This window comes from Cyprinus carpio, chromosome A22, assembly GCF_018340385.1.
Source record: "Cyprinus carpio isolate SPL01 chromosome A22, ASM1834038v1, whole genome shotgun sequence".
NCBI lineage: Eukaryota > Metazoa > Chordata > Actinopteri > Cypriniformes > Cyprinidae > Cyprinus > Cyprinus carpio.
The window spans coordinates 5,176,459-5,201,659 of NC_056593.1; the positions used below are offsets into that span (position 1 = coordinate 5,176,459).

The 25,201-nt window shown below is 36.3% G+C and overlaps 2 protein-coding genes across 2 annotated transcripts in view; both read left to right on the forward strand.

Moving 5' to 3' along the window:
* The first annotated feature begins 1,521 nt into the window (after window positions 1–1,521).
* On the forward strand, window positions 1,522–2,869 carry wu:fb55g09 (coiled-coil domain-containing glutamate-rich protein 1). Its single transcript, XM_042711721.1, has one exon. The coding sequence runs from the start codon at window positions 1,958–1,960 to the stop codon at window positions 2,591–2,593; it is 636 nt and encodes a 211-aa protein (XP_042567655.1). The 5' UTR covers window positions 1,522–1,957; the 3' UTR covers window positions 2,594–2,869.
* An 11,816-nt stretch (window positions 2,870–14,685) lies between these two features.
* LOC109047063 (centromere protein P) overlaps window positions 14,686–25,201 on the forward strand; it is a 56,921-nt gene continuing 46,405 nt past the window's right edge. Inside the window, exons 1-6 of the mRNA XM_042711727.1 lie at window positions 14,686–14,946; window positions 15,499–15,643; window positions 15,848–15,992; window positions 16,104–16,192; window positions 18,776–18,864; window positions 24,428–24,524. Of these exons, the coding sequence (XP_042567661.1) occupies window positions 15,515–15,643; window positions 15,848–15,992; window positions 16,104–16,192; window positions 18,776–18,864; window positions 24,428–24,524 (549 nt within the window). The 5' untranslated portion in view covers window positions 14,686–14,946; window positions 15,499–15,514. The remainder of the gene's footprint in view (window positions 14,947–15,498; window positions 15,644–15,847; window positions 15,993–16,103; window positions 16,193–18,775; window positions 18,865–24,427; window positions 24,525–25,201) is intronic.

Here is a 25,201-nt window from a genome sequence, read left to right on the forward strand (position 1 = left end):
TTTTTTGTCATCTGAACTTCTTTCACCTAATATATTTAATATATTGAAGTACCCCTGAGATTCTAAAATAAATATTTTAATAATTGAGTATTGCACTTATTATGCATTATTATGATTCTCTGACGTTGGTTATTGGTTACATGACACGCACGTAAGCAAATAAAATATTTGAAATATTTTTAAGTGTTTTATTTTGATTGATGATATTTTCCAAATGATTTATTTTTAATTTCACATTTATATAATTGCATTAATTATTAGCTTTTCATTAAACTCACAAAACCCCTGCAGTTCCTTCATGAACCTGCAGTTTGGGAAATCTTGAATGTTTAATGCACTTCATGTTGCAACGAATGGAATATATTTTTTACTCTTTGTATTTTTATATTAATATGGTACACGATTATCCTATTTAATTCCATGTAATAAACGTGTTAGGCCAAAATTAATCTAAAAGTAATCAAATTATATTAGCCTACCTAATATGTGTAATTTTATTTATTTATTTATTTTTTATTTTATTTTATTTGACAGGGACAATGCAAACAAATAGTGTCAAAGCAAGCTTGTCACTGAAGTGCTGCATAAAAAGTTTATAGCAAATGCTAATTTTCAAGCTAATTTAATGGATTTGAAAATGAATTTGTTTATTTATGTAGGCAACCATCTTTTACACGATTCCTTGGGCTTCAGAAAAGCAGTGTTTTAACTCATTACTTATGAAGGAAGTGCTTTTTCGACCTTTTTTTTTTTTTTTTAATCCCTTTTTTTTTTTTTTTTTTTCGAGGCTGCTCGAATGGAAAAAGTGTCACTTCTTCCAGCACAACGACAAGTGTATTTATAGTTTCCGTTATGTAATAAGAAAGCATTTTTATTGTTTGTGTGTTGTCTCTGATAAAATAGAAGGCTAATTCCAGCACAACGACGGGTGTTTTTTTAGTTTATTTAAGCATTCGCCTTTAGTTCATATCATGGATAAATAAACAGAATTTGAGTTTGTGTACATTTATAGTGCATTTCATATCTTAATAAGGAAAACGAGAGCGCGTCTTAAAGCAGAACTGAGAAATAAAGAACAACAACCGTGCACAGAACACCCATTGGTTTGTTGTTCTACATCTTTCACATACATCACGTATACACGCTCTTTGTCGTGGTGATGTTTCTCAGCTGATCTAAGGGCAGTTGTGCTCTCTTGTCCATGTATGAAAGAGACGCGTTCCATGACAGAAAAACTGATCCTGGAACAGCAGCGGCGAAGACGAGATGGAACAAACCATTCTGTTCTCGGAGGGGTTGCGTTTTCGGGATACGAAAAAACGGCGTTGTCGCTGCTCTTCAGGTCAAAGGAGATTTTTTTGTTTTAAAGCATAAAAAACATAAATTTTAATTAGCATATATATGATGTTGTTAGATAAAACTGAAGTTGTATTTTAAATACTTTACCTCAAGAAAGAACGACACGCCCCCATCCCCTTAAAGCGGGTTGACGCGCCCCAACAGTATAAAAATCCCGCTAGACGCGGATCTCTGTAGATGTCAACTGTCATTTCGAGCTCAACGCTAGTCAGGGACGAAGAGAAAACGTAGTTTGCTGGCACTTATCCAAAGTAACACAAACTACAAACATATTTTTCCACTCCTTAGACATTTAGACAACGATTCTGCTTTTAATCTGAATCAAAAAAAGACACTGGTTACTCGGAAAAGCTGAGGAGGGGTGTGACTGGTCTCAGATCAGAGACATACGCGCGTCAAGCTGCCTACACAGAGGGCACTGCGCCAGGCTATGTGCCATCTAAAGCCAGTGACAAAGAAAAAATCGGAAAAGATTGTAAAAAGGTAGACGGCCGAGGGGGTGAATCGTGTAGACAGGCACGAGTTACCAAAACCCTTAAGCGAGGAGAAGAAACAGCCTTTGTTGCCCTCCAGATTATGTGAGAGCGCACTACAGCTGATGCTAGACGCTGAGAAAATGTGCGGAAGGGGCATGATGTGCCAGTGGGAGGTCTACAGCAACAGACCCTCCAGCAAGGAGACCGAGAAACCCAAGAGCGAGCTGAGGAGAACCAACGGCGGCGCTAAACAGAAGTGGCACAAATGGGGAAGGAGGCCAGGAAGAAGGGCGCACAATCCAGAAATGCGCAGACATCGAGCAAGACTGTCTCGGTGGTCTGGCACTCTGGTCTCATTGCGTCCTGCCAACGTTCAAGGCAACCGAGCGCCTGGCATGAGGGCACCCAGGAACACCAACCAGTTCCTAATGCATGAGAAATACCAGATGATGCACATGCGATCGGACTCTGTTGGCACCGACAGCGGGTCCGACTGCGAAATGGACTTCGCGGATATGGACTCATACCTGGGCGTTCTGGAGAACGCTAGAGGCGCACTGTTGGACAGTCCAGATCTGCCTCCACCGCCCACATTTTATGCTCGACAGATGAACCAATGCCAGCCGTTTTCCTTCTTCAGCTTCGATCAAGAGGAAAGCATGCAGTATTTCCCTTCGGAAGACGACGTGATGCAAAGCGAAGACTTCATGCAAAGGGACTTCAAAGAATTCTGTGACACTGTGGCACCATGTATTTAGGCACCTGCCACAGGTAACGTGTTTACATCACTTCGGTGTTTTTCTGAACTGTTTTCCACAACTAAATATGTTGATTGCAATGTGAGACATTTCTTTGTTTGTTTGTTCTGTGATGTGTTATGACTGGGCGGGGGGAACGGTCCAAAGTAGGAGTGTGTCCAGCCAGCCAATCACCATCGAGCTCATTTGATCCCTCTCGACAAACATAGCAGCGGTTTGTACCGCAAAACTAAATCCTATGTCAAATGTTTTTCATAATAAATCAATTTTGTTACATTTTGTCTATATTTTTTATTATTACACAATTCATTTCGGAGACACTTTGCTCAATGAATAATGAGTTGCACATATAAAATGCACAGAATAATTTGTCAAAGATAATTCACAATCACAACCTTTGCATGGTTTACAGTTGTAATGATGTTAGAACTGAACAGTAGATCATTAGATATAGCATACATGCATTCATACATTACAAGGAATGACACAATAAATATTTTGGGGGCATAAAAAAAAGGAGATGCGTAATAGAAATACGATGCCTGCATAACACTTAAGAGCCTTTTTTCCAACATACACACCCATCTAGTACAGCAGTGCTGGGTAATTGAGATCTGACACAAGAACAATAGCAAAGCTCATGAGACGAGAGCTGTGAGTGTGTGCAAAAGAAAAAATAACCATATAACCCACGTCACTAATTGAGTTTCCGTTTTCAAAGCACACAACGAGACCTATAATCATCTCCGGTCTTTGTATGTGACAAGATATCGGTATTAATAAACCCCACTGAGTCAATAAAATTGCAAAAAGGTTTGACATAAAGGCTCCGATGAAATCTTTCTCATGATCAGAGCCCCGAGTGATTTGATCAGCAGTGGTTCAGCCCCTTTCCTGCGCAGCTTGACAACTGCATGTCACATAAATGTGGTGCAACTTCTTGGGGCCAAGCTAGCAGTATTGTGTGTTCATTCCCCTGGCTTCATTTCCAGCCCATTAACTGCTGATAAAAGAAATCATTTTACTGAGATGGGAAAAGAGACTTTCAGGCGGATTTTTTTAGAGTGTTTGTGAGTAGTTGACTTGGCAGGTGTGGCATGATCTAAAACTATTTTAAAAATAATAATAATAAAAAAGAAGCTTCATAAACATCTTGTTTAACGATACTTGGAATTTTTATGACCTCACATTAATTGAGAGAATGCATGTCATAGATAGATAGATAGATAGATAGATAGACAGATATTACATAAACAAAACAGAACCTATATTTAGAATCATTAAGTTTTTTGTATTTTGACATTATTTTAATGAAGATAAAACATTTTCATATCCTTATTACTCGTAGAATTATTATACAGTTCAATAAAACCATAAAAAATGCATTTATTGAAATAAATGTTAACTGAAATAAAATATATTTCAGCTAGTTTCCAAGATAACATTTCTCATTTTTTATTTCGTTTAACTTGATGAACTAAAATATTTTGAAAAAAGTTTTTAATGAAAAAAAATTAAGACTAGTACAAATAAACAAATCATACAACAAAGTTACTAAAACTTTAACTAAAATTAAAAAGGGAAATAAAAAATAAAAAACCTAATTCAAAATATAAAAAAAACTATACTATCTTGTTACTAAAATAACACTTGTTTTGGTGTAATTTAGAATTTTTTGTAATGTAAATAAAAATATAATAGAAAAGTTTTATTGCAGTCTGCACAAATAAAAGGCAGTATAACAAATATTACAGTCATAAGAATTTGAAAAAAAAAATTGTTTACTTGCCATGAAAAAAAAACTTATTGGTCCTAAAACAGGCTGCATTTTCCTTATGAATAAAAAACTTTGTTTTGTGATTAAATGTTGCATACTTGATGGATTTCATTAAATTTACTCTTGTTAGTAATTAAAGTGGTTTAAGAAAATAACATTTGGTGACCAGTCAGAGCACTTAAAAATGCACCCTTAAAAATTTCCCTTAAACAGTAATATCATTTAAATCTTAATAAAATAACTCTTTCTCAGTGCAGTGCATTAAACTTTTTACCTCTATGTTTCTATTCAAACACATGCACATTATCCAAATGGTTCAAGATTAAACACGCTTAATGCCAGGATCAAGATTTTGGGACCGGACATGTGTCGAATGAGGCAAACCCGCCCTTCGGACCAGAGCTTAAGGTGTTAGATCAAATGTGTGTTGTGGCTTGTTATCAAGGTTGGTGGAGGATCAGTTAATCAGTAAACAAAGCAGCTTAACATCAGACTTTACTGTAAAATATGATATAACATCTACATCACTGTTAGAAAGGACTCTCCCATTCTGTAAATGGGCAGATGGCATGACATGTCTGTCATGTCATATTTATACTGCATGTATAATTATAATGACCTCATATTGGTTTTATGACCACATACTGATTCAGAAATTACATGGGAAGCCTGTACTTGTCAAAGTTCATAAAAACATTACTATTTCATGCCAAATACATTATGTAAATGACATTTTGTGTGACCGTTATGAAAGGAAATAATAATTCTAATTTAGAAATCAAACTGAAACTCTCAAATAAGGAAGATTCCGGTTCCAAAGAAGCAGAAGATCTTGATCGTGTGACACTGATGGTGGGAGGAGGGGAGGACTTTAGTAAAAACAAGATTCTGTCGGTCATGTCAAACCTGGTTTGCCTCGTTCTCCTTTTGTTTATATTATTTTTCATAAATGTATTTAGTATTTATGTACTGTAATACCTATTAAAGTTAACATTAACATTGACCCTATTTAATGCCAGTTCATGATACCATGATATTGTGCATGATTAACCAGTGCACATAATTCAATTAAACTTTGTAAAATTTCATAAAAGTTTGTAAAAATCCATTCTAAGCTGCTTTAGATAATAGTGTCTCCTACATTAGTCAATATACACGTCTGATAGATCAATTTCTGATCGTTCCAGCAGTGGTCAGGCCAGGGAAAAGCAGAAATCTGCACAGGCTAATACTACAGTACAGTAAAAATTGAAAAAATTTACATGCAAACTAAAATGTGTGCTATACCTTTAAACAGCCGAGAGCCAGGCTACAGTTGAGGGCTGGGGTGGATGTGTGTGTGTTTTGTGGGGGATGGGTTCCTCTCAAAGGCCTTTGCTATAGAAACAAAATCCGTGACCCGTGGTGTAAACCTTGGGTGGAAGAGGCACACAATCACGTCCTCTTTTTCTCTCTCAATGACATGTCATGGCATGAACGACCAGAGGCATGTCAGCTTGACTCATAACTGTTTGACAGGCCGAGCAAGTTATCAATACAAACATGACAAAGTGTGTTGTCATGATCCAGAGTGTTTTACCCCATCAAAGGTCAAAGACTGAATCATCCTGAAGTGTGTACTTTAAAAACAAAGCATTTTAGTAAGTAACACGACTTTTAGTTTTTCCTGAAATGGTTGTTGAGAGATGAAAAATGTATTGATTTAAGCAGTAAGGTACATATACATGGCTAAAGAGTGTGGTTAGATACTCCTTTAGCTGTGATTATATTCACAATGTAGCATAGCTATAGACTGCTAATAAACAGCTATAATGCATCTTAAACACACCTCGAGTCACTTTGGGCAAATGTTGTTATGCAGAAGTAATTTACATTCATGTATATGACAGACACTTTTATCCAAAGTGACTCACAGTGCATTCAAGATACATTTTTAACATTTCATTAGCAGTTAACGTTATAAATATGTACCTTTTTGCTTAAATCAGTAAGCTTTGGTCACGCTGCATATTTGCTGTTGCTCTAAAGTCACTGACGTCTGCATCTATATTTACATATTTCACAGACACTTTTATCAAAAGTGACTCAGTTCAAGATTGATTTTTAGCAGTTCATTAGCAGTTAGCGCCAGCTGAGGCTATGCTACATTGTGAATATAATCACAGCTAAAGGAGTTGTTAGCTACATTCTTTAGCAATAAATTTGCTAAAATCAGTGACTTTCTTGTTCGCACTGCATAGATGTTGTTGCACTAAAGTCACTGATATTTACATTATGTATTTGACAGAACATTTATTCAAACTGACTAAGGTGCGCCCCAAATGATGCACTATACACATTTTTTGTTCGAACTGACTAAGGTGGTATACAAATTATGTAATATTATTTTTTTATAATTGTAGTATGATATCCCCTTTTGCTTTGTTATTTAATTTGAAGTTGAGTTGGTGTGGTTTCCAACATTCCACACTTCAGTTGCGTCCCAAATCATGCACTGCACTTATAAGTCTGATAGCCCCTCCCCCTTTGCTACGTAATTAAAGTTTTATAGTTATTTTGTCATTAATCATCGGAGTCTGATAGCCCCTCCCCCTCCCCACTTCATTTGTTTTGGTTATTTAAGTGCACTTCGTTTTTAGAAACTGCAGTTGAGTGCGTGAAGTGTATGTAAACAATCCACACTTCACTATTTATAATGCACAACCCATAGAATACCACATAAGTGCACGATTTGGGAACACCTACAGTTAATTCAAGATACATTTGTAGCTTTTTTTGCTTTAGCATTTGATTGCTACATACATTGTGAGTTAAATGCAGCTAAAGTCGTTGTTAACTACATCTTTAGCCATAGATGTACCTTATTTTGTCAGTAACTTTTTTTTTTTTTTTTCGCCCTGCATAGAAGTTAAGTATTTGACAGATTATTTGACAGACATTTTTTTTTTTTACCAAAGGTGACTCACATGCCTTTGAAGATACATTTTTAACAGTTCATTAGCAGTTAACACTATACCATAGCGAGAATTATTATACCTTAAGGAGTTGTTAACTACATTTTTCACCTGCTGGGGAAAAAAACCCAAAACAGCTGAAACCAGGCTAAGCTGTGGCTGGTTTTAGATGGTCTTCTAGCCCAGTCATAGCTGGTTTTAGAAGGCTTCTGACCTCTTCTTTAGCTGGTGAGGCAGGGAGACCAGCTGACCAACCAGCTGAACACTGGCTTGACCAGCTTAAACCAGTCAACCAACCAGCGAGACTAGTTTAAGATGTTTTTTTTCTCAGCCAGGAAAAATGTACCTTACTGTTTAAATCAACGACTTTTGCTTGTTTGCATTTTAAGAACGTTTTCCTGTTAAAGGGATACTCCACCCCAAAATGAAAATTTAGTCATTAATCACTTACTCCCATGTCGTTCCAAACCGTAAAAGCTCTGTTCATTTAAGATATTTTGAAAACCGGGAGTCCTGTGACTGTCCCATAGACTGCCAAGTAAATAACAGTGTCAAGGTCCATAAAAGGTGTCTGCCATCAGACGTGCAATCTGAGTTATATGAAGCGACGGGAACACTTTTTGTAAGCGAAGAAAACAAAAATAATGACTTTATTCAATAATTCCTTTGTTAACACTCTCCTCTGTGTCTCTTCATTTCACCGTATGCTGCGTATGCTCTTCTGTATCATCCACGCCACAAGGATGCGTTGTTTTTATGTGTGTTTAGCTTTGATTTGAAATAAAACCGCGCATCCTTGTGGCACGGATGACACAGAAGAGCATACACAGCATACGGTGATATGGAGAGACACAGAGGAGACGCTTACAAAAAGTGTTCCCGTCGCTTCATATAACCCAGATTGCACGTCTGATAGCAGATGGAGTATTCTGACGACGACTTTCATACCTTTTATGGACCTTAACACTGTTATTTACTTGGCAGTCTATGGGACAGTCACAAGCCTGCAGGTTTTCATCCAAAATATCTTAAATTGTGTTCTGAAGACGAACTAAGCTTTTATGGGTTTGGAACAACATGGGGGTAAGTGATTAATGACAAAATTGTAATTTTGGGGTGGAGTATCCCTTTAACAGTTAATGCTACTGCATCAAACGCTATAATGCTAACTGCTAATGATTTGCTAAGAATGTGAATTGAATGCACTGTGAATGACTTGGGATAAAAGTATCTAAACGTAGATGTAAATTTGAATGACTTTAGCTAAACAACATTTACACCGCACAAACAAGTTCTGTTTTTCTAAAATAGCAACAGAAGTGAGCAAACTGAGGAAACAGCAGATAAGGAGAAGGCACGACCAATAGACTGTGAATGAGGGTCCATTCCCTTCCCCCGCTGCCAAAGATGCTGCGAGCAGGATTATTCAGCGAGATAATGATATAAGAGAGCACTCAATCCCAATCGACTCTCTCCCTCCCGCTGGCTCGCTCTCTTTCTCTCGCATGTAGCTTAATCTCCTAACAGGCCCAAAGGCTGCGCTTCATGTTTTACGCCTCCTCCCTTTCCCTCTATATCCTCTCCTCTCCTTCACAGACATCTCTAACAATAAAGTGCCTCCTACACCCAATATTGAGCAAATCATGAGCCAGAAAGGGACCCGTTTCATGCCGATGATCTGTCTCTGTCAGCCTGGCGTGGTTTGAGTTCTGGTGTTTGATCAGAGGGACTGTTTTTGTCAGAAATGCACCAGCCTTTTAAAGTAAAATGGGGGTTTTCAGTGTCAGAGAGGAAGAAATTGTTGACCTTTGGGCATCCCCTCTTAAATATCTCCTTATCGGATTTGATAGTAATGATCAACACCAAATTTAAAAAAAACAAACATTTATATGACTTTAAAGAAAATGTATATATCCAATAATGTAGCCATTGTACATTTAACAGGCCTGATTTTCCTGAAGTATTCTTGTGTATATTTTATAGTATTTATCTATAGTATTTATTAATATTTTGAATTTGCTTTTATTTTTATATTTTCAGATTTAATTTGTGTGTTTGTATATTTTATTATTTAAAAAAAAATTATATAGTTTAATTTTCATTCCATTTGTAGTTTTAGTAATTTTAGTGCTTCAATTTAAACTTTTATTTTATACATTTTATTTCCATTAGTTTCTAGTTTTAGGTTTAAGCTTTTATTTAATTTTTTATTCAGTGGAATTCAATGATTTTATTTCAATTACCCAAAAATTAAAATTCTGGAAATTTTATTTTTTATTTTTAATAGTTTTAATTTTAGTTTTAGTCAATAACACTTCCATGATGTCAATGCTGTTATTTTGGATTCTCCCTCTGTGACCCAGCTGCAGTTCTGGTTGACGTAATTTTATGGATTTGATTCTCACTTCTATAAATGAACCACTTTGATTCCAAAGAAGACAATCTGATTGGTATTGTTAGGTGAATCCTTAATATTTCTAGGTGTTTTCCGAGGCAGTGTTAAGGGAAGCATCAATTTACTGTTTCTTGTATTTAGTTTGATTTGGCCTGAGTCATATCTACAGAGCTAAACACACACACACACACACACACACACACACACACACACACACACACACATACACACACACACAAAACCATGTAGCAACATGCTAAAAACCCTCAGAACATCTTGGCAACAGGATATATAGCAATGCTGGTAATAAACAAAAACAGTAAAATCATGGCTGCAGTCCATTTTCTTTCTGCAAAGTAAACTGACATTCATTTTAGTGCACTGCTGCTCGCTAACTGGTTTTAATGTATGGTTTACTAATAGGTCAGCATCTGTGTTTTTTAGGTGGTTCCTGGATATATAAGGCATTTTCGAAATGACTCATCTGTAATTTCTTCCACAGGAAACAGATGATTTATTACGATCATCACAATTATTTAAAGTCAGTCAAAGCAGTACAATTATGATGCCTGCACAGTAAATCGGTATCAATGTAAATGCATTTAAATACTTTTAAATGCTCACAAATAAACAGGTTGTAAAGTTTACAGTAAAATTGTAAAGTAACACCCGTTTAAAAGTATACAATAAAACCTAAAAAAAATTTACGTTACAAAAAAAGTTATAATATGATTTGTAATGAGCTTTTATTACAAAATCATCCTCTTGACATTCAAGAATAAGCTGTTACATCGAGAACTACACTACAAATACAAAACCAAAGACTGAAGCTTGAAATGAAGACATTTGCAGCTTTTCTAACTGTTACTGTGCAACAAGATCCACCCGCACACGACACACCCCTTAACTAACTATCAAACCTCAGCCTGTTGCAACAAGCATAAAGGAAAGCTGCTAATTTTAGTGCCAGGCAGCACCATCTCCTTTCCTTCTTTTTTATATTTCATTTTTGTGCCAAACACTGTTTGTGTTTAACTAAGGAGGGTTGGAAGAGAGGTAGACCTATTTTGATTTCTCTCAGTGCAAAAACAAACATTCCTCCTGTCACACACTAACCTGATTAGCTAAAGCAACAGCCAATCAGAGACCAGGAAGCCTTTAAAATGGCTGTTGATGACAGCCCCTCATCTTAGCGTCATCCTATCGCGGAAGACGCCAATGTTATCCGAGCCCTATGCTTGGATGTGAACAGTAATAGTTATAGATCCAAACAAGTGCTCTTTGAGAAGCCTAGGGGCAGGACGGGGTGGGATTTGAGGAACAGAGGGAGGAATGTTTGGGGCGAAAAACACACAAGACCTTTAAGTATGGAAAAGTACAAACTTTTGGGAGTTTTTTTCTCAAGTAAACACATGGCGGATCATTGCAAAGTCTTGCGCAATAGCATCTGTTGCTATACAGTCAAAATCTTTTAATCCCAGCAATGCTAAAGCTAATATTCGTGCAATATTTTTTTCTGTATTTACATAAGATATGCAGTCCAAAGCTGTATGTGGAAAACCTCTCATTTTACACTTGCAGGCAGTGTGTCTGTGTGTCATTCGGGGGAAGGGCTGTTATTCTAGTCAAACACATGCTAGGCTAGTCACGTGACTCTGTCTTTTTGAGCTGGCTAACGCATTAGTAACAGGTAACTGTGGAAGTTATTCACACTATGAGAGGAATTTACTAAGTAAAGTGTAAATATATCAAACCAGCACGTATTCTGGTTCCTCCCCGCTCAGAAATAAAAACAACCAGCGTTCACTCATATCTGTCAAACAGCTTGCTAATCTTTTCTAACATACGTTAACTGGTGAAAAAAAACAAGAAAAGACTTTTAAATGAAGGAGGCTGTGCAGAGTTAATGTTAAAATGGAGAATGAAGAACTGTTTTTGGCTTCCCATCCCCCATTCACACATTAGCATTACAGTTAGCCTCACAAAGCCTAAATGTGACATGCTTTTGATAATAAAGCCTGTAAGTAGAACCAAAATGGGTTTTTACATAACAATTTTAATTTGCACAAAGGACTGTTTGCTAGCTCTTTAGAAATATATATATATATATATATATATATATATATATATATATATATATATATATATATATACTACTGCCCCTTTAACAGATGCATAAAGCAAAATGCTAATCTGAGGGATCTTAATATGACATAAAACTTTCTTAATCTTCACAGAATCTTGTGCATCTGTACTAGGAACGTGAATTATTCCTCAGATCATGTGTTTTATTGAGGAGTTACTAATTTTAGCAAAGTGGGTAAAAAGTAATCCCACAAACAAAATGCATTGAAGGATGAAGTCAAGCAATATTTAAAAAAACAGAATATGACTTTTTGTGGGCTCTTTTAAAAATACACCAGCTAACTACTAACTACCACATCAATATCCTAGCATTAGCAATATGCTAAAAACCACTCAAAGCATATTAAACACTATGACAGAACCCCTATTAATTTGTCTAGAAAGATCCAAAATTAAATCTATTAAGGTTGATGTCTAAAAACAGAACTTGGTAATGCAAAAGGAGTTTCGGGGGACTTATGTCACTGTACAACAGCTGCTATCATTCCTTCACGAGCTATACACCAGCTGTGATGTCACACTGAAATCGGAAACCACAGCGTCCTGTTTATACACAGAGCACAGCGCTCATGACTATATTTCAGATCCACAGACGTGCTGATTGCCTGGTGATCAAAACCACTGTTGATCAAACACAAAGGCAATGGAACAACGACATTCTTAAATACACACACACACAATATGCTAACTGGGCAGAGCCAAATGGTTTCTGTAGATTCATTAAGGGTTTCATCAGCGGACGAGTGCAAGGTTTTTGCTCCTTGCACGTTTCATTCTTGGCCTTTGCACAGACTTCAGTTCCAACTCGCCTGAGCTTGTGTGACCTTGAAAAAAATTCATTCTAATTGAATTTACACTTTAAGTAAGACATGCTACAGTTCATACAAAACATTCATTTACACGAACTTCAATAAAGCAAAACAGTGATTACAAATGGCAAAATGTGACCAGTCACTATCCCTAAAATATATAGCTGTATATATATATATATATATATATATATATATATATAGATATATATTTTTTTTTTTTTTTACTTGTATTTATATGCAAATTAGAACCTACAATCTTTCATATATTAGACATATTTCGATTTAATATATTAGTTAAAATGACAAAAAATATCTGTGATCAAAACCTTAATGGATAACATTAAATCTTTAAACATTTTCTGGAAGTTTAAACCAGAGTAAAGACTCCAGTTACCCTTTTGCACTAGTTGGTGGAAACTGCTTGAGTCTGCAGATAAGGGTAAGACTAAACACCAGGGGTCAAATATCACTATCATTAGCCAAAATGGTCACTGGGACAAGGCTGAAGAGTTTTCTCAGTCCTACTCGCACATACAGACACACTTTTTTTCCCCCAAAATGTAAAGTGGCTTTGTAGCTGTCGACGCCGTGCAATCTTTCCTTAGAGACTAGATGCAAAAATCACAACTAAAAACATTTGCATTTGCATTATGTAACATTTGCATGATCTTCTGTGCAGAACATATGTACTAAACGAGCTTTAGTGCGGCAAGTGTAAACACATAAAAAGCACAGAGTAGGTTTTCTAGAACAACTTTGTGGTTGACTCTGTGGTTTGGAGAAAGTGAGTGAAGCATGAAAATAAACACTGAAGCATGCTGCAATAGTCATGAGAGTATCATCACACCACCCTCTAGTGGTACAAACCGACATCTATTCTATTCGACATCTAAGATTTTTTTAAACAATAAATTACAGCTATTAAACAGAATATGCCAAGATGTCTCTGAAAACCTGAAAAAAGATGTTTTTGAATAATTTAAATTGTTCAGGTCTTCAGCGAAGGCCTCTGGAATCAAATTGAGGCATCTCTGTGTCTCTTGTGAAACTCATATAAGGAGGGAAATGGCTGTAATTCATGTCATAAATAATGCAAACCAAATTTCACTACTTTCAAATGTCATATAACCATTCTGAAATATGTTAAACTAGGAATCCACAATCTGTTTCAAGCAAAGGGACTGAGCATTAACTGTATATTTTAATATTATGCACAAAATATTACTGCAAATGTTACTAATCACTCAAATATGCTGTTGTTAGTGATATTTCTAATTGTTAGTGAGTGTCTTGATTTATTAACATGAGTTTAGATCTCACCTTTTAACTGTTCTTCATTTGGATAGAAAAAGAAAAAAGTAGTTTTTGATGTAAATGAAACTTTAATCGAAATGTAATCTAAACAAGAGTCACAACATTTTACAGGTGTATAGATATATGCAAAACATGTGTCTGTTTATTTGATTAGTGACTTAGAAAGAGAGCAAGATCTTTAATATTTGTACACTGAAAAAAATTGGTGTAGATATATTTTGTGGTGTCAGAAAGAAATTTGTTTTAACAATTAGAAATAGATTTTCAAAATATTGAATTAAATTTTTAAGTACTGAATTAAATTTTTAATGAAACCTGAAAACATAGCCTACTTGAATAATCTGTATATTTAAAACTTAGATTTTAGTGTAGTTCACTTTAAATATATATATTATAGATAGATATATATATATATATATATATATCTATATTATATATAATGTAAATTATATCTTAAAACCATGAGACACGTGAACATATTACACTTAAATTTTTAAGTAGAAAAACTGAAACCATTTTCTTGTAAAACATAGCCTACTTGAATAATCTTTATTTACTAAAATATTCCATAAGGCAGAAAAAAAGTATTATTACAAACGCTAAACAGACTACACTGATGTTACACTGTAACTCTTCCGCTGTGACGTGTATTTGGTTCCGTTTTCGAATGTACCGCAACATTATGGAAAGTTCCATCGACAAAACAGGGAAGAAAAGTAATATTAGACACATTTCCGATTTCTCTCATACACATTGACGAGTATAGGCAGAAATAGATCAGTTTATAAGAACTTCACCTCGTAATAATTCTATTTAGATGAATATTCAAGTGTTTTTGGATTTTTTTCTTTCACCCCTGCAGTTCTCATTTGGTATGTTCCGTGTTGACGCGGGAATTAAACGTTAGTTGAATATCAGTCAAAAGTCGCGGTTTTCATATTCAGCAGCATATTAAAGTAAGTTTATTCCTTTGAACACTCGATTTTAAGGTTGATATAAGTTCTACACAAAGTATTAAATCCATATAAGAAACAACGAACAGGTTTATATTACAATCTTAGGTTTAGTGAACTCTCGTCTGTTTAATGTTTTGATTTGTTCTGTCAAATCGAGCTCCTGTCATCGGATTTACGCTCGAAATATTGTTATGAAACTATATGAAGGGATATAAAGGTTTATAATTAACATATGGACAGCTGTTAGGATAATCTGTCGGTTTGTGATACATTTATAAAAGCGTTTTTGACATGAACGGTCTCCTACAGAGTGTGACGTAATGATAAATGTATGCGGTGAATCTATTTCTGCATGTTGTATATTTTGTTGAAATGTTATATATTGGTTAGATAAGTTAAAAGTTAAGTTTTTTTGACTTGAGCTGATTAACTAGAATCTTTGAATATTAAAACATTTCTGGCATGAAAGCTATATATGTATGTTATGTAAATGTGTATATTATGTAATCTCTTAATCTCTCTCTCTATGTATTTTCATAAACTGCTTTTTAGTAGATTGAGGAAGATAATGGAGCAGAAATATGAAGAAGAGATCCAGATGCTCCAGCAGGAAATTGAAATGCTGGAGGCTGAACAGGAGGAGACTTTACGGTCCATTTTCATAGAGCATGGAGATCGACTACAGCATGAACTGTTAGTACGGACTACCTTTCAATGGATTTTGTCTAGTTTCATATAACAGTGTAAACTGGACATAAACTGACATGAGCTAAAAACAACAACAACAAAAAAAAAAACCACTGTCTTCCTGTGATGTTGATTTTGTAATGTTTAAGGATGATGAAAGTTGTTAATGTTTAGCTTGGGTTTTGGGTTTTATTTTTTCTTTTATATTTTAGAGTGTTTGGTGTTTGAGGAAGGAGGGGGGGAGCAGGATCTTTCTATTCTGATCACAGAAGTCAGAGAGCTGGAAAAAGACCTCAGACGACAGACGGAAATCAATGGGATTGCTCTAAATGAGTGTTTTGTAAAGACGTTGCACAAAAGTGAGTTTTTTGAAACTTGCCTTTAATTACAAAATAGGCTAGTTTCTCGATTAATTGAAAAAAATACTCTGGGTTGTATATAAATGTTAGTAACTTCTGTTGTCTCTTCAGGTGAAAGGAAACTTGTGCAGCAGCTCAGACTTGCAGGTCACTGCAGTGTGCTTTTGTTCCAGGTTGAATTTGCAGTGACTGAGATTCAGGTACAAAGAAGTCACTAAATATTTATGCATGCACTTAATGCACTTTCAAAATGCATGCGAAATGGATACTTCTTTGCAAAGCAGGGTGTTTGAAATATTCCTCCTGCTAGATGAATGTATGTAGATTGTGTGCTTTAGGACTTAATATATTCACGGCCTTGCAGCTGGTTGCAACAAAACCATGAAGTTAAGAAAACCCTTAGTGATAATTTGTTTTATTAGTTTTGGTGTTTTTTATGAATGAAAATTGCCTGAAAATGTACTCACTTTCAGGACATCCAAGATGTAGATGAGTTTGTTTCTTCATCAGAACTGATTTGGAGAAATTAGCATTTCATCACTTGCTCAGTAATGGATCCTCTGCAGTGAATGGGTGCCGTCAGAATGAGAGTCCAAACAGCTGTTAAAACATCACAATAATCCACACCACTCCAGTCCATCAGTTAATGTCTTGTGAAGAGAAAAATTGCGTGTTTGCAAAGAACATATGCATCATTAATCTGGTTGGTTTTGGATAAATACTAGTTCTCCGTCTTTAAAATTGCTTTCTCCAGTGAAAAATATATCTCGGTTAAAACAGGAGAGAAATATGTACATGGACTTTTTCACTGGATGAAGTAATATTATGGATTATGAACTCAAAATATGCAGTGGTTTAAAGTTCAAATGCCTTAATGACATAGCTAGGTTTTGTTGCAACCAAGTCATGGCCATAAAACTCACAAAGTTAATTTTAAGCTTCTCTAAATCAGTTACTATTTGGTTTTTATTCTCTAATTATTAGTTGTACTTGTTATGATTTCTCATATGTAGGGTTAGGGGTTTATTTAAATCACGTGGCTTGTTAAGGAAAAAAGTAAGCGGTGAGTATCATAACGTGTTTTTTTATTATAAAGTGCCGTTCAAATTTTCTTCAGAAAATGTAGTCAAGTACTGAAATACTCCCATTTCACCTACAATAATTAAAAGCACATAAAGTCCATGGTTATTGGAACCAGTGAAGCCTGCCATGATTGTTCTTATACTCTACACTAGAGGGCAGCATGTCTCCATTTTGACCGAGACTTTCTCATTTCAACATCAGATTTGTGCAGTAGACTTAAACTGTCTTTAATGGAGTACAGTCGTGGCCAAAAATTTTGAGAATTACATAAATATTAGTTTTCAAAAAGTTTGCTGCTAAACTGCTTTTAGATCTTTGTTTCAGTTGTTTCTGTGATGTACTGAAAATATAAATTACAAGCACTTCATATGTTTCAAATTTATCGACAATACATGACATTTATGCAAAGAGGTCAGTATTTGCAAGTGGTTGGCCCTTCTTTTTCAGGACTCTGCAATGCGACTGGGCATGCTCTCAATCAACTTCTGGGCCAAATCCTGACTGATAGCAAACCCATTCTTTCATAATAATTCGTTGGAGTTTTGGTCAGGAATTAGGGGGTTTTGTTGTCCACTCAGCCCTCTTGAGGATTGACCACAAGTTTCTCAATGGGATTAAGATTCTGGAGTTTTTCCAGGGGCCATGGACCCAAAATGTCAACATTCTGGTCCCCGAGGCCACTTTAGTTATCACTTTTGCCTTATGGCCCGGTGCTCCATCGTGCTGGAAAATTGTTCTTACCATACTGTTGTTGGATTGTTTGGAAAAGAAGTTGCTGTTGGAGGGTGTTTGGTACCACTCTTATTCATGGCTGTGTTTTTGGGCAGAATGTTAGTGAGCCCACTCACCTTGGATGAGAAGCAACCCCACACATGAATGTTGTTTCAGGATGCTTTTTACTGTTGCAAGACCGGACAGGACTGATGGTAGCGCTCACCTTTTCTTCTCCGGACAAGCCTTTTTCCAGACGCCTCACTGTGCGTGCAGATGCGCTCACACCTGCCTGCTGCCATTCCTGAGCAAGCTCTGCACTTGGTGGCACTCTCGGTCCGCCGCAGCTGAATCGCTCTTTAGGGAGACGATTCTGGCTGGCGCTTGCTACTTTCTTGGACGCCCTTCTTTACAAGAAATTGAACCTCTTTCCTTGAAGTTCTTGATGAACCTATAAGAAAACTGATTTGGTGATTTAGCCTGTGCAATCTTAGTAGCCACATAATATCCAGAACAATGAATTTCAAGCACTCTGAAATCTTCATGACAAGCATAAATCATTTTTATTTTTGGGTTAAATTTTTCGGAATTGTTTTGTTGGTTTAATTAGTTGATTTAGATTATTTATGATATATTTGTTGGTTGGTTACTGTTGGTTGTTTGATGGTGGAACCCTTAAAAATTGTGAGTTATTTTAAACTGGCAGCCTGTGGAAAGATCGAAATTTTTTATATTTTAAAATCTTTACCATGACAATAGTCAAGAATAAACTTGAAGCATTATATAAAGCACGTAAAAAAGTGAAAGCAGGTTCGTGCTACAGTCTTCACAATAAAAAAAAATGAAAAAGAGTTTATTTCCTGAAGAGAGGAAATCCCATAAACCCTGTTTCATGACATGTGATAGAATAATTGCGTAAATGCAGATCAGTTTAAGGTTATTTATTATGAGTATTTATGATATTGTTTAACTCTGTGTTTTTTTTCCAGGAGGATGATGCTCTGCGCAGGAGAGTTACAGAGCTCAATATCGTTGTGGATGGTGTTGAATTCAAAGATTTCTCTGCATTTGTGTCCAGGTAGAGTGATGATTTGTAACGGCTTAATATCATCGGTTTGTGTGTATTTTAAGGAATTTTGAGGAGAATTTAAGGAAGGTTTACTCACCCTCAGGTCATCCCAGATGTAGATGAGTTTGTTTTTCCATCAGGGAAAATTGAGCATCACATCACATCACATCAATCACTCACTCACTGGATCCTCTGCAGTGAATGGGTGCCGGCAGAATGATATTAAAAGATGCATATTTTTAATAAATTGGTCATTTTACATCAAACATCAAGCCAAAACAGTTCTAAACAACTCAAAACAAATATGTTGGTGGATTTTGAAGTGAGAGGACAACAAGGGGTGGATTTTTTCACTGGACTCATATTTTGGCCAGAAGTGACTGTTTGAAGTTAAAATGCCTTGATGGATTTGCTTACAAACATGCAGCAAGACATTAACTGATGGACTGGAGTGGTGTGAATTAGTTTTGGATTATTGTGATGTTTTTGTCAGCTGTTTGGACTCTCATTCTGACGGCACCCATTCACTGCAGAGGATCCATTGCTGAGCAAGTGATGTAATGCTAATTTCTCCAAATCTGTTCAGATCAAAAAACAAACACATCTACATCTTCGATGGCATGAGAGTAATCTTTTTGGGTAATCTATTCCTTTAAAATAATTATTATTATATATTTTTTTTTTTACATTTATTTAAAAAAGGTAAGTGGACTCCATGGATAATTTGTACTCTTCACAAAATGTTGGATCTTGCTTATTTACATAATAGAAACAGGAATTCCATTTGGAGACAATCCAGGTTGTGTAAAAGGTTACAAACCTACAGTGTAAATAAACATCATGCAAGTGAATTCCCTGACACCACAGAAGACTGTTCTGCTTTATGTTAGTCTTGTAAAAAGATACAAATTCAAACAAAACTTCATACAAGAGGGGAAAAGTATCAGAGTGGCTCATGAGCTTGATGCTGAGTGAACCCTGACCAGCTGTTGTTAACTCGACGTGAGAGAGTTCCTGCAGAGATCTGATTTTCTCATCAGATCTCTCTGATTGGCAAGTGTTGCAGATCAGGTTAGATCCGCTGCCGACTGATTGACTGACAGCGATGTACTCTTGAGAATCATTCATATTAGGTAGTGTTTAAGTGAAATACCACATAACCTCAAAAATATTTACTTTTTTTTTTTTTTTATTATTATTATATTCCATCATTAGAGAAATAATGGCTTTGTTTGTGTGTTTGAGGGATTTCTGTTATGCTTGCAGCTGAAGGATTTGTTTATTCGTGGTCCAGGCCAAATTAACAAATAAATGTCTCTGATCATTAGGCATGTGGTCCATATCTGTTGTAGCTGCGTATTTCTTCCTTTCTGTTCTATTGTGTTCTATTCTGCTGGATTTTGTTTATTCTGTTTAGTCTATTATTTTTTTTTCTGTTGTATTGTATTTTCTTCTCTTGTCTATTGTATTATATTGTTTTGTTTTTTTTTATTCTCTTGTTTTTTTTTTTTTTTTTTTTTTTTTCATTTGAATTTTTTTTTTTGTTTTCTGCACTATTGTGATTTATTCTGTCTTATTCTGTTGTTCAGTTCTGTTGTGATCTTTTCTGTTATGTTTTTTTTTTTTTTTTACTAAATTCTTTTTTCTGCTCTGTTGTGATGTTTTATTCTGTTCTATTCTTCTCCTCTCTGTATTCTGTTTTTTTTTTTTTTGTTTTTTTTTTTTTTTTTTTTTTTTATTCTTTTTTATTCATTCTATTAACATTTTTTTTCATTATGTTAACTTTTTGCTATGTTTTTTAATTTTTTTTACATAGTGTTAATCTTTCATCATGCTATTCATACTAGAAATCATGATAAAAACATGTTAGCAACATGGATGTTAAAAGCATGCCATGCTAGCAAAATAAGAATCATGTTAAAACATGCTAACACCTTTCAGGTTAGACTTTCTCAATAAACTTCAATTTCAGGTTAGACTTTCTCAATAAACTTCAAAGTTTATTCGCAGATTTTACCCATCTATTTTTTTTTCTGTTCTGCTTTGTTATATTCAAAGACCTATTTATCTTAAATATCATGCTACAAATCTGTCTAAATCTGTCTTAGACAGAGAGCACTTATCCTTTGCTGAGATAATCCATAACTCACAGGTATTGGCAGATATCAAGATATTTTCCGGTTTAGACAGCTTTGATTATTACACAGGTGTGCCTTAGGCTGTATTGTGCAATAAAAGGCCACTCAAAAATGTGCAGTTGTTCCACAATGTGGCAAAGTTTTGAGGGCGCGTGCAAGTTGGCATGCTGACTGCAGGAATGTCTACACTGAAGAAAATTTTGTTCGTGAACTTTTGAATGCCCCCATTTCTCTTCATAAGCCGTCTCGAAAGGCGTTTCAGAGATTTTCTATGTACATCAAAAGACCGGCCTCACAATTGTGCACGCCACTGTTCTAAACCACAGACAGCCCAGGACTTCTCCTTTGCTGAGAGCATCCATCCACCTCACCTGTGGCAAGATCAAGATGCTGATTAGACAGCATGACCCGGACAGCTGTGCAACAGGGCCGGTTTGCATAACCAAAGAATTTCTGCACAGACTGTCAGAAACAGTCTCAGGGAAGCTCATCTGCATGCTTGTGGTCCTCATCGGGGTCTCGACCTGACTGCAGTTCTTCATCGTAACCGACTTGAGTGGGCAAATGCTCACATTCGATGGCGTCTGGCACTTTGGAGAGGTGTTCTCTTCACGGATGAATCCCAGTTTTCACTGTACAGGGCAGATGGCAGACAGCGTGTATGGCGTCGTGTGGGTGAGCGGTTTGCTGATGTCAACGTTGTGGATCGAGTGGCCCATGGTCGCGGTGGGGTTATGGTATGGGCAGGTGTATGTTATGGACAACGAACACAGATGCATTTTATTGATGGCATTTTGAATGCACAGAGATACCGTGACGAGATCCTGAGGCCCATTGTTGTGTCATTCATCTACGACCATCACCTCATGTTGCAGCATGATAATGCACGCCCCCATGTTGCAAGGATCTGTACACAATTCCTGGCAGCTGAAAACATCCCAGTTCTTGCATGGCCAGCATACTCACCAGACTTGTTTGGGATGCTCTGGATCGGCGTATACGACAGCGTGTTCCAGTTCCTGCCAATATCCAGCAAATTCGCACAGAGGAGTGGACCAACATTCCACAATCAACAACCTGATCAGCTCTATGCGAAGGAGATGTGTTGCACTGTGTGAGGCAAATGGTGGTCACAACAGATACTGACTGGTTTTCGGACCCCCCAATACAGTAAAACTGCACATTTTAGAGTGGCCTTTTATTGTGGCCAGCCTAAGGCACACCTGTGCAATAATCGTGCTGTCTAATCAGCATCTTGGTATGCCACACCTGTGAGGTGGATGGATTATCTCGGCAAAGGAGAAGTGCTCACTAACACAGATTTAGACAGATTTGTGAACAATATTTGAGAGAAATAGGCCTTTTGTGTACATAGAAAAAGTCTTAGATCTTTGAGTTCAGCTCATGAAAAATGGTGGCAAAAACAAAAGTGTTGCGTTTATAATTTTGTTTAGTGTATGTTGGTGGAGTAATCTCTCTTTCTAAACTATGGATGGTTGCTCTTCTGGTGCTATAATGAGGTTCAGTCAGTTGTGTCCATAAGAATGCTGCGCCCCACATAATGATGTGTGGATTTAATGTTTAAAAGTGCTGTGTTGACGGTCCGTAACATGTCCCGCTCATTAAACTGTCAACAAATGGCACCAGCAAGTCATTGACAGCCAACAGCACCCCACAGTGTGTGCACTGTAAAAAGTGAACGTGTGGACCACCTGAAGGTCACTCTGGACTGTGTGAAACAGGACATTCTGGACAGGCAACTTCACCAGAGACCCCAGGGATGAAAACCATTTTTGTCCTAGTTACATGTATTTGCTTTATTTGTGATAAAATTCCTGTGGTCTGAAGTGCAGTTCTGTCTTCTATTATTACTTGAACGAGTACAGCACAACACTTCCCATTAAAGTAACACCTTTTGATGTTGATATATTCAGTAATCCACAGAGAACACAGCCAAGATATTTAGAAGGTTAGGTTATTTAGATTATGTGTTGTACAGCGTACTTGCAATATACTTGAAAAGAGAGTTGAGGTCTGAATCTGTGACTTCCAGTAGCGAAGATTCATGCTTATGGTTAACTTATTCTGCTTCTAGATTTATGCTTTCATGTCGTACAGTATCTGTAGCTTTATGGTACATTTCCAAAGATTCAAAGCAACGGCACTCTTACCACTAATCTCTCAGTCAACATAATATTACTTGAAGTGTTAATGCATTACACTCATACATTTGAATTATCAATGAATTTCTTTACATTTCAGAGTTTTGTTTTCTAAAAACGTGACTATAGGATCTTTTGTGGTTGTTCCACTTGGGATGACAAATTACAGTTTAAAGTAGTGCTGCTGTTTTGGCGGTGATTTGTTTGGGTCCTTTTCTAAAGTGCAGCCAGCCTCCTGGTCGCTGAATGTACATCTGGATCATATTGTCTGGTCTGAGAGTCCTGGCACGAGAGAGTCGGAAAAATACTGGAGATAATGATTCTCGCATAAGTCTGAGTTGTCTCTGCATCTCAGGAAGACGCACTTTATAACTATTATGGTCCATGTAAACTTAAGAATTTTTTGAGCACTCTTGTGGTCAGGTACATAAGTGGATGCAGGCATGTCTGTGGAGAAAGTTTTAAAGTGCTAAGGCTTGTGAGTTTTTGTGCTTTCATTACTGTATCTATAGCTATGCCTGCAATTTTTGTTCTGTTGTTGATGTTTTGATTCTTGATACGTGTGAAGTTTGAAACAAAGCACAAACGAAGCACAGCCACACAGGTTTTTGGAATCTATACAACTAATATTAGTACATACCACAAGTTCTTGGCAGCATAACCAAGCAAATGAGAAAAACTGAAGGGACAAATTTAGTGAAATTATAAAAAGCGGCCAAACATTGATTTGCCATTAATCGGTCTGTAGAGCAATCCTGGCATTCTGTATGTTTAGTCTGTCGAACTTAAAAGGTTAGCATTCTTTAAAGTGACTTTTTCAGATTCAAGGTCCCAGTCAACAAATCTGAAATGCATACTATGGAAATTTGCCCAGATTACAAAATTAAGCTTTGCATTAAGTTGTTGTCTTTTACTCTTGGAGTGGATCCATTTAGTTTTGAGAGACTTACCATTTTTCCATCACACATTACAACACCAGCCTTTCACAGACAAGACTCAAGAGTCATGGAAAGTTGCGTTCTGTGCCACAGTTTCTGGGCCCCTGGTAAATCTATGGAAAATCTCAAAATGTCTCGTAATGTCAGCCTGTGAATGGGATTAAACACAAATACACAGTTTATCCTTCTACATTGTATGTGGAGGATATTACCCTGTCATTTTTTTTTCTTGGAGGATATTACCCTGTCATTTTTTTTTCTTAGCAAATAATCTAATTGTTTATTTACCAAAGTGTGCAAAACAATTAATGTAACAATACTGTCTTGTTTGCAGAGTGGAGGACACAAAAGATCTTCTTTTGTTCTTCAGGACCTTGAGGACGTTCTCTGAGAGATGTGAGGAGAGGCGTCAAACGTTTCAGCACTTTCAGGTAACCAGCAATAGAAGCAGGGAATAAAGTGCACATCCAACTATGTATGGGCACAAATACTTGAGTACTGAGTAGTGCTCGACCGATATATCGGCCGATATTTGTCATTTTTCAAATATCGGCATTGACCGATATTTTTTTCTGTTTGGCCGATGCGTTCAAGGTGGGACTTTATTTTAACGTTGCTGAGAGCAGCAGCACCCTGGCACACAGTGCTTTCTCCCCTCTTGACGGTCATCGTTAAACAGTTTTAATACGGATAGAATCTGTCTAATCATTAGATAGAAAGGTTAAACAAAGGGAATTAAAATGTATACAAACAGTATTATAACGATTGCTTTTCTCCCTCTTAGTAATAGCCGTCATTTATAATACTGTCTAGTTTCACAAAATCTTTGAATGGCTAATGCCCAATCTTAATTTTACAAACCTTGCAAACTTGGTTGATCCACTGTGTGATCTTGGGAAGTGTGCATGTGACCTGCATGATTGTGTGTTCTCTGTGTGACTTTATCCGTGAAAAAATATGCTTTAAACATTAAATGTGATTAACATTATGCTGAGCTTTATGCATTTGCCCACTGTCACATTCATGTAATTTTCACTGTGTGCTGTATGTAAAATGAGTGTTACCTTGGCTTTATTTGAAAAAATATGATTCCCAATGCATTGGTTAC